The sequence below is a fragment of the Zonotrichia leucophrys genome, chromosome 4A (assembly GCF_028769735.1).
Source record: "Zonotrichia leucophrys gambelii isolate GWCS_2022_RI chromosome 4A, RI_Zleu_2.0, whole genome shotgun sequence".
In the NCBI taxonomy this organism is placed as follows: domain Eukaryota; kingdom Metazoa; phylum Chordata; class Aves; order Passeriformes; family Passerellidae; genus Zonotrichia; species Zonotrichia leucophrys.
In genome coordinates this window covers 14,284,459-14,298,689 of record NC_088174.1, presented here as the reverse complement: position 1 = coordinate 14,298,689, position 14,231 = coordinate 14,284,459, and the positions used below count along the sequence as shown (strand labels likewise).

Genomic DNA, 14,231 nt, shown 5'->3' with positions numbered 1-14,231 from the left:
TGGTTTGGCTTTTGGCAGATCTCCAGCCTGGCCAAGTAAATTAAAGTGACCTCAACTCCAAAATAGCTCCAATTTGGTGCCCTCTTCCTGCATTTTTAGCTCTGGAGGACTGGCTGCATGACTCTGAGGAAGCACACAGAATTTGGGTGCCTAGGAAAGGAGCCAACTTCACAGACACGATTTATACAGAAGGAAGAGGACAGGCTATCTGTCCACATTGGAATTTTGGAGGTGGGATGAAAAACCTCATCCTAAAAGACATTAAAAAAACCCAAAATGAATTGGATTTCTAATAGTGAATTAGGCTGTCTGCTCATGCTTCCAGTGGGATCTGGAAGCAGCAGTCAGAGGGATGGTGCTTTCACAGGGAATTCTGTGCCAAATGGGAGTTCTTCCCTGCCTGCACTATTCCCTCTGTCTCCTGGCAGTACCAGGACAGCATTCCCCACCAAACAGCTTTTCCAAAGTCTTTCTGTGTCCTTAGGATTTCTGCATAAATGTGGGCACTTCAAGGCCAGTCCAGTTGCTGCCAGTATGTTGGAAACCCTGGCACTGCTGTGGAACCATCCCAGACACATTCTGGGAGAACTGAGGAGCAGGAATGGAGCAGCATTCTCAGGACACACCAGCACTGCAGAGGATGCAGTGTTTGGGATAGCTTGGATGCCCACTGGGAATGCCAGCTGTAATTAACAAAACAAACTGTTGTTTTCCCATCTGAACAGGAATCAATGCTTGGGAAGTTTCCCCAAGGAAAATCCTGCCAATGGCACAAACATAATTAGCCCTTCTCATTAATTAGTGGCAGGGGTTGGGGCAGCATCCCCAGACCAAAATTTACTTCTCTGGAAGGGGGAGATGCAGCCTGGAAGGCAGAGAGGGAAATTGGGAGATTTTCCCTACAAAATAACCTCAGAAGGAGTCCTGGGATGTGCTTGGCCCAGAGGTGAGGATCACTCTGGAAGTTGGGCTCTGTCATCATGACTCTCCTCCTTTCCCTCTTCTCACTGGGTGCACCCAGCTCCCAGCAGGGATGGGATGAAAAATCCCTGCCAGACCCCCAGCCTGGAGCAGCCCCCTCCCCTCCCAGAGCAGTTCCTGGGACTCACATTTCCATCCTGGTCTGAGAGGAGCATCTGGAGTGGCTGTGCCTCATTAATCTTGGACACAGGGAAATGAGCACTGCTAATGAGCCGCTCGGGCAGCTCTCCAAGCTCTGGCACATGAGGATGCAGCACGGGAAGCAGGACAGGCTGGGGGGGAGAGAAGAGCCCCCCTGGATGGCAGAGGATTAAGGGAATACTGAGGTCCAGGGCCAGCCAGGAGGAGTCACAAACACATCTGCAATGTCCAATTACCACTGTATTCAATTAACTCAGACAGTAACAATGTGGAGCTTTAAACCAGCTTCTTTTAGGCTTTTTTAAAATTCTCCTTGCTATGGGCTGTTCCAACATCATCTCTGGAACAGCTGATTTCTGGTTTCTTTGATAGTTCTGGAGTTGTTATCCCTGCCTTGACACATTCACATGCTCTGGGTTAGGAGAGAGGGGACAAAAAACACCAACCCAACCCTAAACCTCAACAACTGGACAGGATTACGGGATTTGTATTGTTTTTCCTTCATTTTTAATATAAAGTTGCCTTTTGCCTGGCGATGACAGCCCTGGAGCCGCAGCTCCTCCGTTTCCCAACCAGGGGAGCCTCTGCCCATTGTGCCCAGCTCCAGAGGGCACGGAGCAGCAGGCACGGGGATGGGGCTGCCAGCAGGAATGCCTGGGACACGGATGGGATGGGGGAATGGGGATGGATGCACATTGTACCCAGCTCCAGAGGGCACAGGGATGGAGCTGCCAGCAGGAATGCCTGGGACATGGATGGGGGAATGCCTGGGACATGGATAGATGCACACAGGCTGTAGGGAATGGCACTGGTGGGAATCCCAGCTGGAGTGGGTGTTCCTCAAACACCACTGGAAACTCCACACAGAGCTGCTGGGCTGGCTGGCCTGTGCCCATTCCAGGCTCTGCATTACCCTGCAGTCCATTCCTCTCCAAGGTTGGTTTGCCCAGAAGTTCTCCCCCAGCCATCCCATCCATTACACCAGTTTGCATCCAGATGTGTGTCATTCTGACCAGGCTCATCCTCCAGAAAGGTCCTGGGCAATGGAATGTCCCTTGTGCTCACAAACTGGGCCTTCCCACTACATCCCACAGGACCACATCATATCCTTTGACCTGAGTGATGAAGTCACTTCCAAATTACCTGGAAGCAGCTTGTCAGAGCTACCCACTCACCACTCAATCACCTGATGAAGCAGCTGATAGTTTTAAAGTTTAAAACTTTCAATTTTCATTTTAAAAAGAAAGCATTTTAGCTTTAATTCCCAGTTCTTGGATTAAAGAAACTGTGTGAATGCTCCTTCTTTTAGAGGGAAAAGCCCCAGATTTTCCCCTACAGGCCATGCAAACCCAGTCTGAGACACACAACGCCCCAGGTGCTCATAGGTCAAAACTATGAGAAAATAGTTTTAAGTGTGACCCTTTAAAGCTGACACACTCAAGGCTCAGGTAACAACTGTCACACTATGTCACAATATTAACAGATGCCTTGGGAAAGACTGGAGTGGGCAAGGATGGGAGAACCAGCACCCCAACCTGTCTCTGCAAGCACACACACAGCACCCACAGGTGATGGGCTGGGGGTGGCAGTGCCAGATCCCAGCACTGGGAATGCTCTCAGGGGACAGACACCACAGGCACAGCCTCCTGGCTTTGCTCATCTGCTCATGGCACCAAGGGCTGCTGTGTGCAGAGCCCAGGGAAAGCCTGGTCTCATCCCAGCAGATGCCACACTGCCCTTGGAACAAGCCCAGGAGGAAGAGCTTGTGCTTGTGGTTGCACCAAAGCAGGAAGCATTCCCTGGAAGAGCAGAGCTTGTGGACTTGCTTTGGACACCTCTGACAGATCCTGTGCTGAGGGGACAGAGCACATGGCATCCCAACATGGCCATGTGCCTGTGCCTGTTGATTAATCACAGTAATGAATGGCACAGCTGGATGGACAGGAAGGCAGTGACCACTGCCAGGCCCTCCTGCCTCCCACAGGCAGTGTCTCCATGCATGTCACAGGTTGCTCCATGTCCCTGCCCAGCAGTGTCTGCAGCCCTTTCCTTCCCACCACAGCTCCCACTGTTCCCAGTGCAGGCTGGGATCTGGCTGGAGGTTACCCCTGTCCAGCCACCCAGCCCTGACCCCTCCTACAGCCCCCAGCCCACTGCAGGAGGCTCCTGATCCCTGCTACAGCCCCCAGACCACTGCTACAAACATCCCTGTTCCCATGGAATATTTCCATTTCATTATCAAACTCCACCTCGGGGTAGATGCATCCTCTCTCCAAGGGGGTGAGCAGGGGGGAGACAGTGCTCTGCTCACAGATTGGAGCTCCCATCCCAGCATTCCTGATGCTGTTCAGTCCCCCCTCCTCACATCCTGGGTGTGACCCTGGCATTGTGAATTCCCTGGCAGTGTCTGGGACAGGGTGGCCCAGCCATGGTGGGCTGCCCGTGGGCACTGCTGCCAGACCCCAGGCACAGCCAGTCCCTGTCCCAGGATGCCAGCCCAGGAGCACAGTGAGGCCAGGGGGACCTGCATTCCCAGGCTGCTGCTCTGTGCTCCCCTTTCAAAAAGGGTCTTGGATGGGCTTGAGAAGAGAAGAGCAGCTTGTCAGGAAGGTGAGGCCACCTGGAGTGTGGAGGTTTGTGTGGGAAGGGGGTGGGCACCAGGAGACAGGGACAAACAGCTGGTGGCCAGGGAGAGAGCAGCTCTCCCTGGCATCTGGAGGGCTCTGTCCTTGTGACACCACATGCCCCAAGGTGGAAGAGGGGAGGCCAGGCCTCCAGTTCCACAGTGTCACCACACTCTGAGGGAAATTCTTCCCAATATCCCATCTAACCCTGCCCTCTGGCAGTGGGAAGCCATTCCCTGTGTCCTGTCTCTCCATCCCTTGTCCCAAGTTCCTCTTCAGCTCTCCTGGAGCTCCTTTAGGCACTGGAAGGGGCTCTAAGGTCCCTCCGGAGTCTCCTCCTCTCCAGGTGAGCACCCCCAGCTCTCCCAGCCTGGCTCCAGAGGGGCTCCAGCCCTTGGAGCAGCTCTGTGGCCTCCTCAGGACTCGCTCCAGCAGCTCCATCCTGTACAATCCTCACCTGCCAGCCCCCAGTGGGTCAGATACCAGCCCATCCTACCAGCCCAAGGACCTAAAAAGTAATTAAAGACCTCTGCAAAACTGAAGCTGAACACGATGGAGTTGGGGACAGAGGGAAAGTGAGGTCCCTGCAATCCATTAGGATGGCTTGAGGAATTCACTCCCATTAGGTCCTGCTGCAGCCAGGGGCTTAACAGGATTCAAAAGTGGATTAAACATTTATACAGCTAATGAGAACATCCTGTTACATTAGATAGGATATAAAAAAATAAAGGCGAGACACTTCAGTGCCACGAGCCATAAATTACCCACCAGTGATGGGGGCAAGGGAGAAGTTTCTTTGCTCATCCCCCTTCCAAGGAAGCTGGAAAATTGTTCTCAGGATGGTGTGAGTGTCCAGGCCAGCAAGGGCTGTCTTGTATCCAATGCCTATGGAACAGCCCAATCCTGCACTCTGCCAGGAGCCTCCTTCACAGCATCCTGTGAGGTGCCACTTGGCTTCAGTGGGAATGGGACAGGGTATAAGGCAGCAGGAGCAACCTGGTCCCTCATGTCATCCTTGTGCATCCCACAGAGATGGGCAAGCAGCAGGATCAGGCCCATCTCCACTCCCTCATGGAGCAAACAGTGGGGAGACAGGAGCATCCCAGCTCCTGGGCACCCTCCATGGTCACAGGGAAGTGCAGTTTTCCATGCACATGCTGGGTCTTGTATCCACCTCAACTTGTGCCCACAGGTCCCTTAAATGCAAGCAAAGATGATTTTGAGATGCTTATCAGCACTCCTGGCAGCTCCTACTGCTGGAGACACACAACAGGCCACGGCTCATGTCAGCCCTGAGAGCTGCAGCCTCTGCTTTTCTCTCCCTGGCTGAGCAGCACTTGCAGAAATCTCCTGCTCCCTTGCAGGGAGGAAAGCCCCAGGATAGCTCTCAGTCTCTGTGGTGAGCAGCAGGCAGGAGCTCCCGGCTGGCATCGCTGCTCAGCCAGAGAACCCCAAGGGAAGCACTCCTGCAGGGAAACCCATCCCTGCTGCTCTGCCCTGGAGTGAGCCAAGACAGGCTGGGGCTCTCCCTGTCCCTGTCCCTGATGCTCCACAGAGTGGAAGTGCTTCCCCTGCATTCCCAAGAGCAAGGAGTGCCCGGAGAGCGATCCCAGGACCACACTCTGAGCCAGGCTGCCACCCCAGAGCTCCTGGTGCTTCCTGGCACTCTCATTTGAACAGGAGAGCAAGGAATGATGACAAACAAGCAACACAGCATGGCAGGAAAACACAGCTCCCTGCACACTCAGGCAGAGACCCCTGTGGATTCCTCCTCTCCACAACCAGCTCCAAGGAATATGACACTGAAGATCAAGAGCAGGTCAGGGAGATGCCCAGGTCTGAAGAGAGTTGAACTCATTACATTAAAGACACAAACACAGTTCCTGTTCTGCCAGCACTGGTCAGTCCTTCCCAAACTGCGGCTGTTCAGAAAATTCCAACAAAATTCCACTTGCCTCCTCTCCCTCTGTAGCCACCAGCAGTGGGGAATGCTTGGGACTGCTGCCTGTGGGCTCAGGGCATTCCAGGCTCCCTGATCTGGGCAAACCAGGAGCTGGCACACCACTCACCAGGAAAACCCCCAATCCAGCCACTTCCAGCCCCCCTCTCCAGCTCTACCTTTGCTCTCCTGTCCATCCACAGCCTCCATGCAGAGCTGCCATGCAGGGATGAGATTCCAGCCAAACACGTGTATCTGTTACTCCCAAGAGGATGAGCAGGGCAGGTGGCATTTCCTTCTCCAGCCAGGACCAGGAACAGCAGGATGCTGGCACAGGCAGGGCTCTGGAAGAGCAAATCCTTGCCAGGTGAGGCCATTTCATGTTGCTTTTTGAACAGAGTGGCCACGTTGGCAGCATCTGGGGGTGCCAATGCTGCCAGCACTGCTCTTCCTGTGACACCCCAGGAGCACGGCTGGGAGAGAGGCCCCAAGGAAAAGCCAGGAGCTGGGAAGAGGAGCCAGGCTGAAGCAGGCGAACCATTCCAGGCAGGCAGCTGCTGGCTCTGCCCACGGGAATGGGGCTGGAGCAGCGTGGACAGATGGCTACTTCTTGCCCAGGCAGCCTCTGTGTCTCATTCACAGATTTGCTGTCCCTGAGTCATTGCCCTTCAAAGGACAGCAGAGCTGAGCTCCTGCGTGGAGCCAGGCATGAGTCGCATCCTAATGGCATCCTGGTGACAGCGGGAATAGCCCCCGGCAGCCAAGCACATCCTGCCTCTGCCACCTGCCTGCCTCCCACCCTGCAGGGCAGCTCTGGAGCCCACAGCAGAGGAAAAGCCTGTGGGGCATCCCTAGGACAGGCCTGGGGCTGTGGGATGTTTTGACAAACCCTCTCTGTGTGGGATCCGTGGCACTGCCCAGCAGCGGGGTCAGGCCAGGCCATGTGTGATCCCTGCTGGGCAGAACAGCTCCTTCCCTGCTGGAAAAGAATCCTGTCCTCAGGCAGGGACCAGGTGAAGCCCCTTGTGAGGGCAGGTCCAGCTGGGCTCAAGCAGACACCCAGTGCATCCTGTCCCACCTCCCAGGGCTGGTGTAGGAGGTGCTGCCTCCTCTCCCTGGGATGTGAGTGGGGCTGGAAGTCAGCGTGGCACCAGCAGATCCCTTTGTCCATGGGGAGCAGGGATCACTGCCTGGTAGGAAAAGCTGCAGAGCAAGACAGCCTGATCTGGACGGCCACAGGCAGCCTGTGCCAGTGGATGTGCACAGCAAGGGGACTGGGGGTTGTGCTGTTTCCCCAGATCTCACACTTTGCTGGTATCACTGTACATGCTGAGCTCCTGACTCCCAGAGCCTTCCTGCACCACTCAGAGCAGCTGGATGCTTTCCATCTCCAGCTGCTGAGGTGGCATCTCTGAGGAGCTCATCCCACCCTGCTGGTGAAGCCCCTGTGCCCACTGTGCTCCCAGGGATGGGCACACATAGAGAAGAACATAGGCCTGCATCCGGCACTGATGGCAGCAGGCACAGCTGGGAGCACGGAGCAGGAACTGGAGCCTGTGGCACTTGCAGCTACCGGTGACAGTTTGATGGAGAGAGATGTCACCCTCCCTCACTGTCCCTGCACCATTTGCCAACCTGCCTGTTGCTCCATGGAGCTGCTGCTGCCTTGGGAAACTTGTGGGCTGTCCCTGCAGCACCACTGACAGACACAGGCGAGGACAGGCAGACAACAAGGACTGACAGACAACCAGAGCGAAGGAGGCAGCCAAAAAACACCCAATATCCCCCATAAATCCCTCCATTCATACCCTGACCCCATCCCAGGCTGATTTACCCCACAGCACTGGTGTAGGTTCAGCCTCCAGCCCACCATACCCCCCCAGGCAGTTTGAGATGTCTCCACCCCAAGCAAAACTCAGGGCTGTCCAAGCACCATCTGAGCACCCTCACTCCCACCTGGCTTGCAGCCCTTCCAGGTCCCAGGTACCACTGGCACATTCCTGACACCTCTACATCTTTTATTCCAGGGGGCAAACTCCTTCCATCAGTTCAGCTTTTGTTTCTCCTGTTTTTCAAGCCTTGATCTCAATTTTCAAGCATCGAGGAGGTACCGGACACAAGGCACTGGAATGGGGTGTGCAAGAGGCTGCAGCCACAGCACCTGCTGACCAAACCCACCATGGTCCTCTGGCCCAAATTCTTTATACAACTGAACCACATCTTTGTGCAAGGCTGCAAAAAACTCCCTTTGTTCCCATGGAATGGGTGGGGAGCATGTAGCTGCACACTTGGCTAAGCTCATGCATGTGCTCCTGCTCAAGCTGCCAAATGACTGCACTGATCTGCTGGAATTACTTTCAAATTCACTCTGGAACCTTTTTTCACCTCATGAAACACCTCATGGCCAGGCTGGTTGTGGAGAAGATCTGGAGCTGCCACAGGTGTGTGGGAGCAGCCTCTCCCCTCCTGCTGCTCCTGGTGCACCAAATACTCCACAGGAGACCAGGTCCAGGGTGCAACTCTGCAGTCACCCATCCATAGATTCTCTGGAAGCCTCACTTTTAAAGTAACTTAGCAACCTTAAAAATCCTAAGTAACTTAGTAACTTTAAAAAAACCACAAGATTTTGGTGAAACCACTTTTGCTGTGGTTCTCAAGGGACGTTCCCTCTCTGCAGGTAGCCATCCAGCCTCAGAGCAGGAGTGCACCAGGTTTAGCAGCATTTTGGATAAGCCCAACCCAAAAAAATCTCAACTTGAGCTACTTTTGTGAAGGTAAAACGCTGCTTTGGTTCCCCCAAGAGGTGTCCCTGGCACTGGGATAACCCCAAGACATGGAGTTCCCAAAGCTCCTGGCACCAGCAGGCTTAGGTTTGCAGAGGATGTTCCACAGGGAGGGATGCTCTGTAGGGATGCTGATTGCTGATGCTATTCCTGGTTAAACAAGAGCCAGAAAACAGGACCCCAGAGGGTGCTGAGCCTGGGCACTGGGGATTTGCTCCCTGCTCTGTGTGGGATGTGCCAGGGATGATGGCAGAGCAGGAACAGCCTCCATTTCTCACCACATCACTGCACACCAGCGGCACAGAAACACCAGCAAAGCCTCGGGAGTGAAATCCTGCCCTGCCAGGGGTACTGGGGAAACCAGAGGCGCAGAACCAGATCCCACAACCACGGGCCTGTGTGTAGTGAAACCTGATAATCTAATCACATCTGAGATGCTACAGGTCCTGTCCAGCCCAGCTCTGTGCCAGCCCCCTCCTGCCTGTCAGCCCTTCTCTCTCCACAGCTTTGTTTCTTGCAGCCTAATGACTCCTTAATGGGCTTTGTCCCATAGATCTTGATTTGCCCCAGGACGGTGGGAGGGGGCACTTTGGAGCTGTTGGGGTGGGAGCCAGCATGCAGAGCTTGCCTTGGCATGAGCAAAGGTTTCATCTGGTGTCTGAGCTGGAGCAACACTGCTCTTTTCCTGTTTGGAAAGATGGGAAAAGACACAAAAGAGCCCTAAGCATCCCTCAGGGCATTGCTTTGGAGGGACAGTGATTTCCTCCTGCACTAAGCCCTGCAAAGCCTGGGCTGACAGTTTGAGTGCTGCTGCTGCCCCACATTTCCTGATGGATATTCCAGTCCAATATCCACGTCCCCAGGCCATGACCTCCTCAAGCCCCTTTGGAGGATGCTCCAAAGTGTCCCCACAACTGCTCAGTGCACCGAGTTCACTGTGTCTTGCAGTGACAAAGGGTACAAGTTACACAGCAACAGGCGAGATGGAGGCGGCCAGCAGCTGCTCCTGACTCAATTAATGACTTTTCCCTCTCATGTTCAGGAAAACACAGGCGTGTGCCACCTTTTATCCACATCATCCCTACCTAGCACCATCAGCCAGCAGCTGGCAGGCAGATCCTCACAGCATGAGGTGAAATGTGTTTGAGAAGATGGATGGACCTTGTGAACCCACCTCCATCTCTTCCTCCTGTCACAGGACGCCGGTGGCCCTGTCCATGAGTGTCCCTGTGGGAGTCAGACCCCCAAAATCCCACCAAATGGGAAATGCAAACAATAAACCCCAGAAGTGCATCTTCATGGTTTACTGTCTCTCAGGCACAGGGATTTCTGGTGTTAGTTGGAAGAATAACAAATAAAACATTTCCAGGGAGTGATTTGGAAGTTGACGGTGCTGCACAGGAATAACAACATATGGAAAAAGTGGGATCTGCCCAGGAATGACCCCCAAGCAGAAAATAAAAAGGGACAGTATGACACTCTGAGCAGTATGACACTCTGAGTAATGTCAGCAGCTGAATTACACACAAACCCCACCATTTCATGGGATTCCTAGCTCCAGGGGAACTTTGGTCCAGTCTTCCCCAACCTCTGGGCACAGATGGATGTTGCAGACAGGTAGAGAAATTATAAATGAAAGGCCTCATAAAATCAGGCCTGCTCTGTTAAATCAATAGCTAGCCTGTCATTTCTTCTAAGTGCAGCTAGTACTTTGCAAGTTCCCATGTGAAAATAATCTGGGTATGAACAGTTTGTTAATGTAAAAACCTTTTTTGGGTGGAAAATAAGTGCACCTGCACTTATTAGATCTGTTCCCTGAGAACCCACAAAAGAAAAATGTAAATAACTTGAACCTTAGCACATACACACAAATCACCTTTTGACCAACAAATGAAGTAGTAAGAAAACTACCAGGTAATAGAGGTTGCACAGGAGATCTGTGAAAACTATAAAATAAGTTATGTGAATAAAAATTTGGTTTGTCCTGCATGAAGAAAATGGAACGCAAGTGATTTATTCCAATAGACAGATCTGGGGTTGGGATGTCCAGGATGCTGCTTCCCCTCCTGGCAGAACTTGTTTTTTCTTCCCAAACCTGAGGGCAGCTCTCAAGATGATTATAATAATTATAATGCTCTCAGGGCATTATGTGTCTCCTGAAGCCAATATACAACATTTACATACTTCCAAATTTTTAGCTTGGGGTGAAACCTGCTGCCACAGGAAGGAACTGGCAGCTCCAGTTGGGATTTGGTGTTGCTGTTGTTTGAAATCAGGTGGAAAAAAGAGCCAAAATCACCAGAGTGGTGTAGCTGTCATAGAGCTCCCTGTGAGCTCTCTGTTGAGCCACACTTCTTAGACACCCAGTTCCAGAGGGATCCGTGCCTCAGCAGAGGGAAGCTGTGTGCAGGTGAGCTGAGCTGCTGTGCTTCCTCATCTTCAATTTCCCAGCTGCTGTTACAGAATGGCAGGGATGTGAATGGGATGCAGCACAAACCTTCCACACTCAGCCCTGCTCCCACAGTCCCATGTCCCAGAATTATCATTTAAATCCTGTTTCTCCAGCTCCAGAGCTCCTGAAGCCAGAATCCTGCTGTGAGGGCTCTGCAGGAGCTCTCACACTGGCCAAGCTGCACATTCCACTGTTTTCCTCCACTCCTCTGCTGTTTTCCTGTTATTTGCTCTCAGATGTTATCACCATCAAGCAATAGCTTTGCCATCCCTCACAAACAGGTATTATCCAGCATCTGGATGGGAATCACAAATTCAAACTGCTTCAAAAATCCTGTCAGCCACATTTTTCCAAGGTAATGAGTAACTGTAGTCCCTGCTCAAGTCCAGAGGACTCGAAATCAGACCAAAACTCGCTTGTCACCACAGTGCTGGAGGGGTCTGGTATGAGCCTCAATTCACAGATGGGAACAGCCACTGAGAGGGAAAAGCTGAGCCTCATGGATGTGAAAGGCTGGAGTAAGACACATAAATATGGAGTGAATGGCCTTAAACAAAGCAGCCTGATTTTTCAGGATAAGGAGCTGTGAGGGCTCCAGTGGGAGTGTGCAGGCTCGGGCACTCCCATGGGAATTTCCCAGTGGGTGGCCCAGGGGAGTGTGCACAGGTTGTCCCTGCTGCTCCTGCCTCCTGTTGCTTCCCAAGTGCTGCCGGAGGAATGCAAGGCTGGAGCTCACAGATGCTCTAAGGATGCACTGACGTGCAAAGAACCAACTCACAGGAACGAGTCCTGCCACTACCTCCAGCTCTGCATCTCCCCAGCACATTTCCTGCTCTCCCATCGAGGATGTTAAACCCAGGGACAATTTATGGAGACTCATTGAAGCACAGCTCTGTTTCTACACAGTTTGGAGTCCCAACATAATTATTTTCTCACCTCTTTTGCTTCTCTCTCTGGGACTCCCAGCAGAGATGGAAGCTAAGCCTGAAGTTGGAACGTTTATGCTCCACCAGACATGGCACAGAGAGATCCTGATCCTGCTGGGCCCCTGGAAACAGGAGCAGCACAATGGACAGCACCCTGTGGAAGTGGAGCAGCAGGACGAAACTACTCAGAGCAGGCTGAATACTATGTCCCTTGGAAACCACAGGGGGAATTTGGGAAGCAGACTGTAATTACCTGGCTTGGCCCATGCCAGAACACAGGCACAAGCTCCTGCTCAAACCCAGCTCCCCACAAAAGTGACCCATGGAGTGGTGGCCAGGATCTCAGCAATGTGCGCTTGCTGAAAGACACCACCTTGGTGTCCCAGTGCTGCTCTTGGTGTTGCTCCTGCACTTTCCCAGGACATGAACATCACTTCAAGAGCTGCTCTGCAAATTCAAGTGTCCCTCAAAACTCCTGTCCCAGAAGGGGAGCAGCCAACCCTGTCGTACTGCCAGGGAGGAAGCTCGGCCACCATCCCTGTGGCGACAATGCTGTCACACACCCCAAGACACAGCTCTGAGAAAGGGAAGCAGATTTAATTATGGAGACCATTGCACTTCCCAGAGGTGATGTCTGGAAGGAGCATGCACAGGTGAGCCAGGCAGCTTGGAGCTGGTGGAAGCTGGAGGCACCACGGGCTTGTAATAATGAGCATCCAGCAGAACCACACTGGGGGTTTGATGGAGATCCTACTTCAACTCTCATCTGGGAGAGGAGATGGCTCCATGCTGAGCCTCAATCCCATTGATGCTGGGAGACACAACCAACCCATCAGCCTTCAGAGCAGGGACTGTGCCCCAACACCCCGGGGCTGGGGACAGTCAGTGGCACTGGGGGAACACCAAGGTGGGAGGCACGGTCCAGCACCCCTGGGCCAAAAGAGTTTAAGAGCTGGAAAGCAGCTGCTGCATACAGGGAAGGGGCACTGGCACCATGGTTCATCTCAGGTCACCGCTGGTCTAATGACAGCCAAGCAGAACCCTGGGCTGTCCCAGGAGCAGCAGCAGGTCTGAGGCAAAGGTGAGGGGCCTCACAAGTGCCCCAGCTCAGCCCCTATGTGCACAGGGGTGCGCAGTGAAAGAGGTGTGGGTAAGGCTAGCAGGGCTTGGGGTGTCAGGAGTGAAGTACTTGGATTGAGGTGCCATGTGGGGATTGGGGTGTCAGGAGAGGCATCAAGATTGGGATGCTGGCAGTGGGGTGTCATGAGCTGGGTGCTCAGACTGTGTTGGGAGCAGGGTGTTGGGAATGGCAGTGGGATGTTGGGAGCTGCCTGTGTGTGCACAGGTGTGAAGGGATGTGTGAGTGCTCATTCAGGCCAAGTCCTGCTTTGCCTTCTCTGTCCCACCACCCTGTCCCAGCTTTCCCAAGGGCTCCAGACCTGTCCCATCACCACTGCCAGGAGAGGTTTGGGGAGCAGAGGGAGATCCCAGTCTGCAGGCAGGTGTGAGAACAGGGGGACCACGGTACCCCCACACCACCAAGCCCGCTGTGGCCCGGCTCACCCGGGACGCCCCCTCGTACCTTGCAGTCCGTCAGGCAGGATCTGACCGAGTACTCTTCCGATTGCAAGTACTTCTCCAGCAAGAGGTCGAACTCCTCGTATTTTTCCTGAGCGTGTTGGTCCAGCCGCTGGTACGCCTGGACACAGCTGCTACAGGCCTCCCCGTCCAGCGCCCCGGCCGCCGCCACCACCAGGTCCACCATCAGGTTGTCCAGGCTGCAGTCCAGGCCGTCGGGGCCGGCCATCTCCCGCAGCAGGTCCCAGATCGTGTAAGTATCACAAAAGGAGAGGTTGAAGTTCCTGAAGTAAGCCTGCAGGAAGGTCCTTTTGGAGGAGGGCGAGGCGAAGAAGGGCGCGGCGGCGGCGGCGGCGGCGGCGGCGGGGGGCGAGCGCAGGGGCGCGCCGGGGGCCCGCGGGCGCTGCGGGGCGAGCAGCCGGGCGCACGCCGAGTCCAGGTCCCCGCGGGCGGCGGGGCAGGGCCCGCCGGGGCCGCGGCTCAGGTTGCCCAGCAGGGCCTCGCAGCTGCCGCCGCCGCCGCCGCCCGCCGGCTCGGCCGCCAGCAGCGCCCGCGGCCCGCGGCCCCGCGGCCGCTCCCGCGCCCGCAGCTTGGCCCCGGCGCAGAGCCACAGATGGTCGGAGAGGAGCACGGTGAAAAAGAGGAGCGAGGCGAGCGACAGGCGCCATTTCTGCGCCCGCTCGGGGTCGGCCACCGGCTTGTCGCTGCGGCGCGGCGCGCAGCACACGGCCCCGCCGGCGGCGCCCCCGCGGGGGGACATCCAGGCGCCGCGGATCATGCCGGGGGCGCGCGGGCGGCGGGCGGGCA

The 14,231-nt window shown here is 54.6% G+C and overlaps 1 protein-coding gene across 1 annotated transcript in view; it reads right to left on the bottom strand.

Moving 5' to 3' along the window:
* NALF2 (NALCN channel auxiliary factor 2) overlaps positions 1 to 14,231 on the bottom strand; it is a 27,566-nt gene extending 13,335 nt beyond the window's left edge. The window contains exon 1 of the mRNA XM_064712650.1: positions 13,429 to 14,231. Within this exon, the coding sequence (XP_064568720.1) occupies positions 13,429 to 14,202 (774 nt within the window). The 5' untranslated portion in view covers positions 14,203 to 14,231. The remainder of the gene's footprint in view (positions 1 to 13,428) is intronic.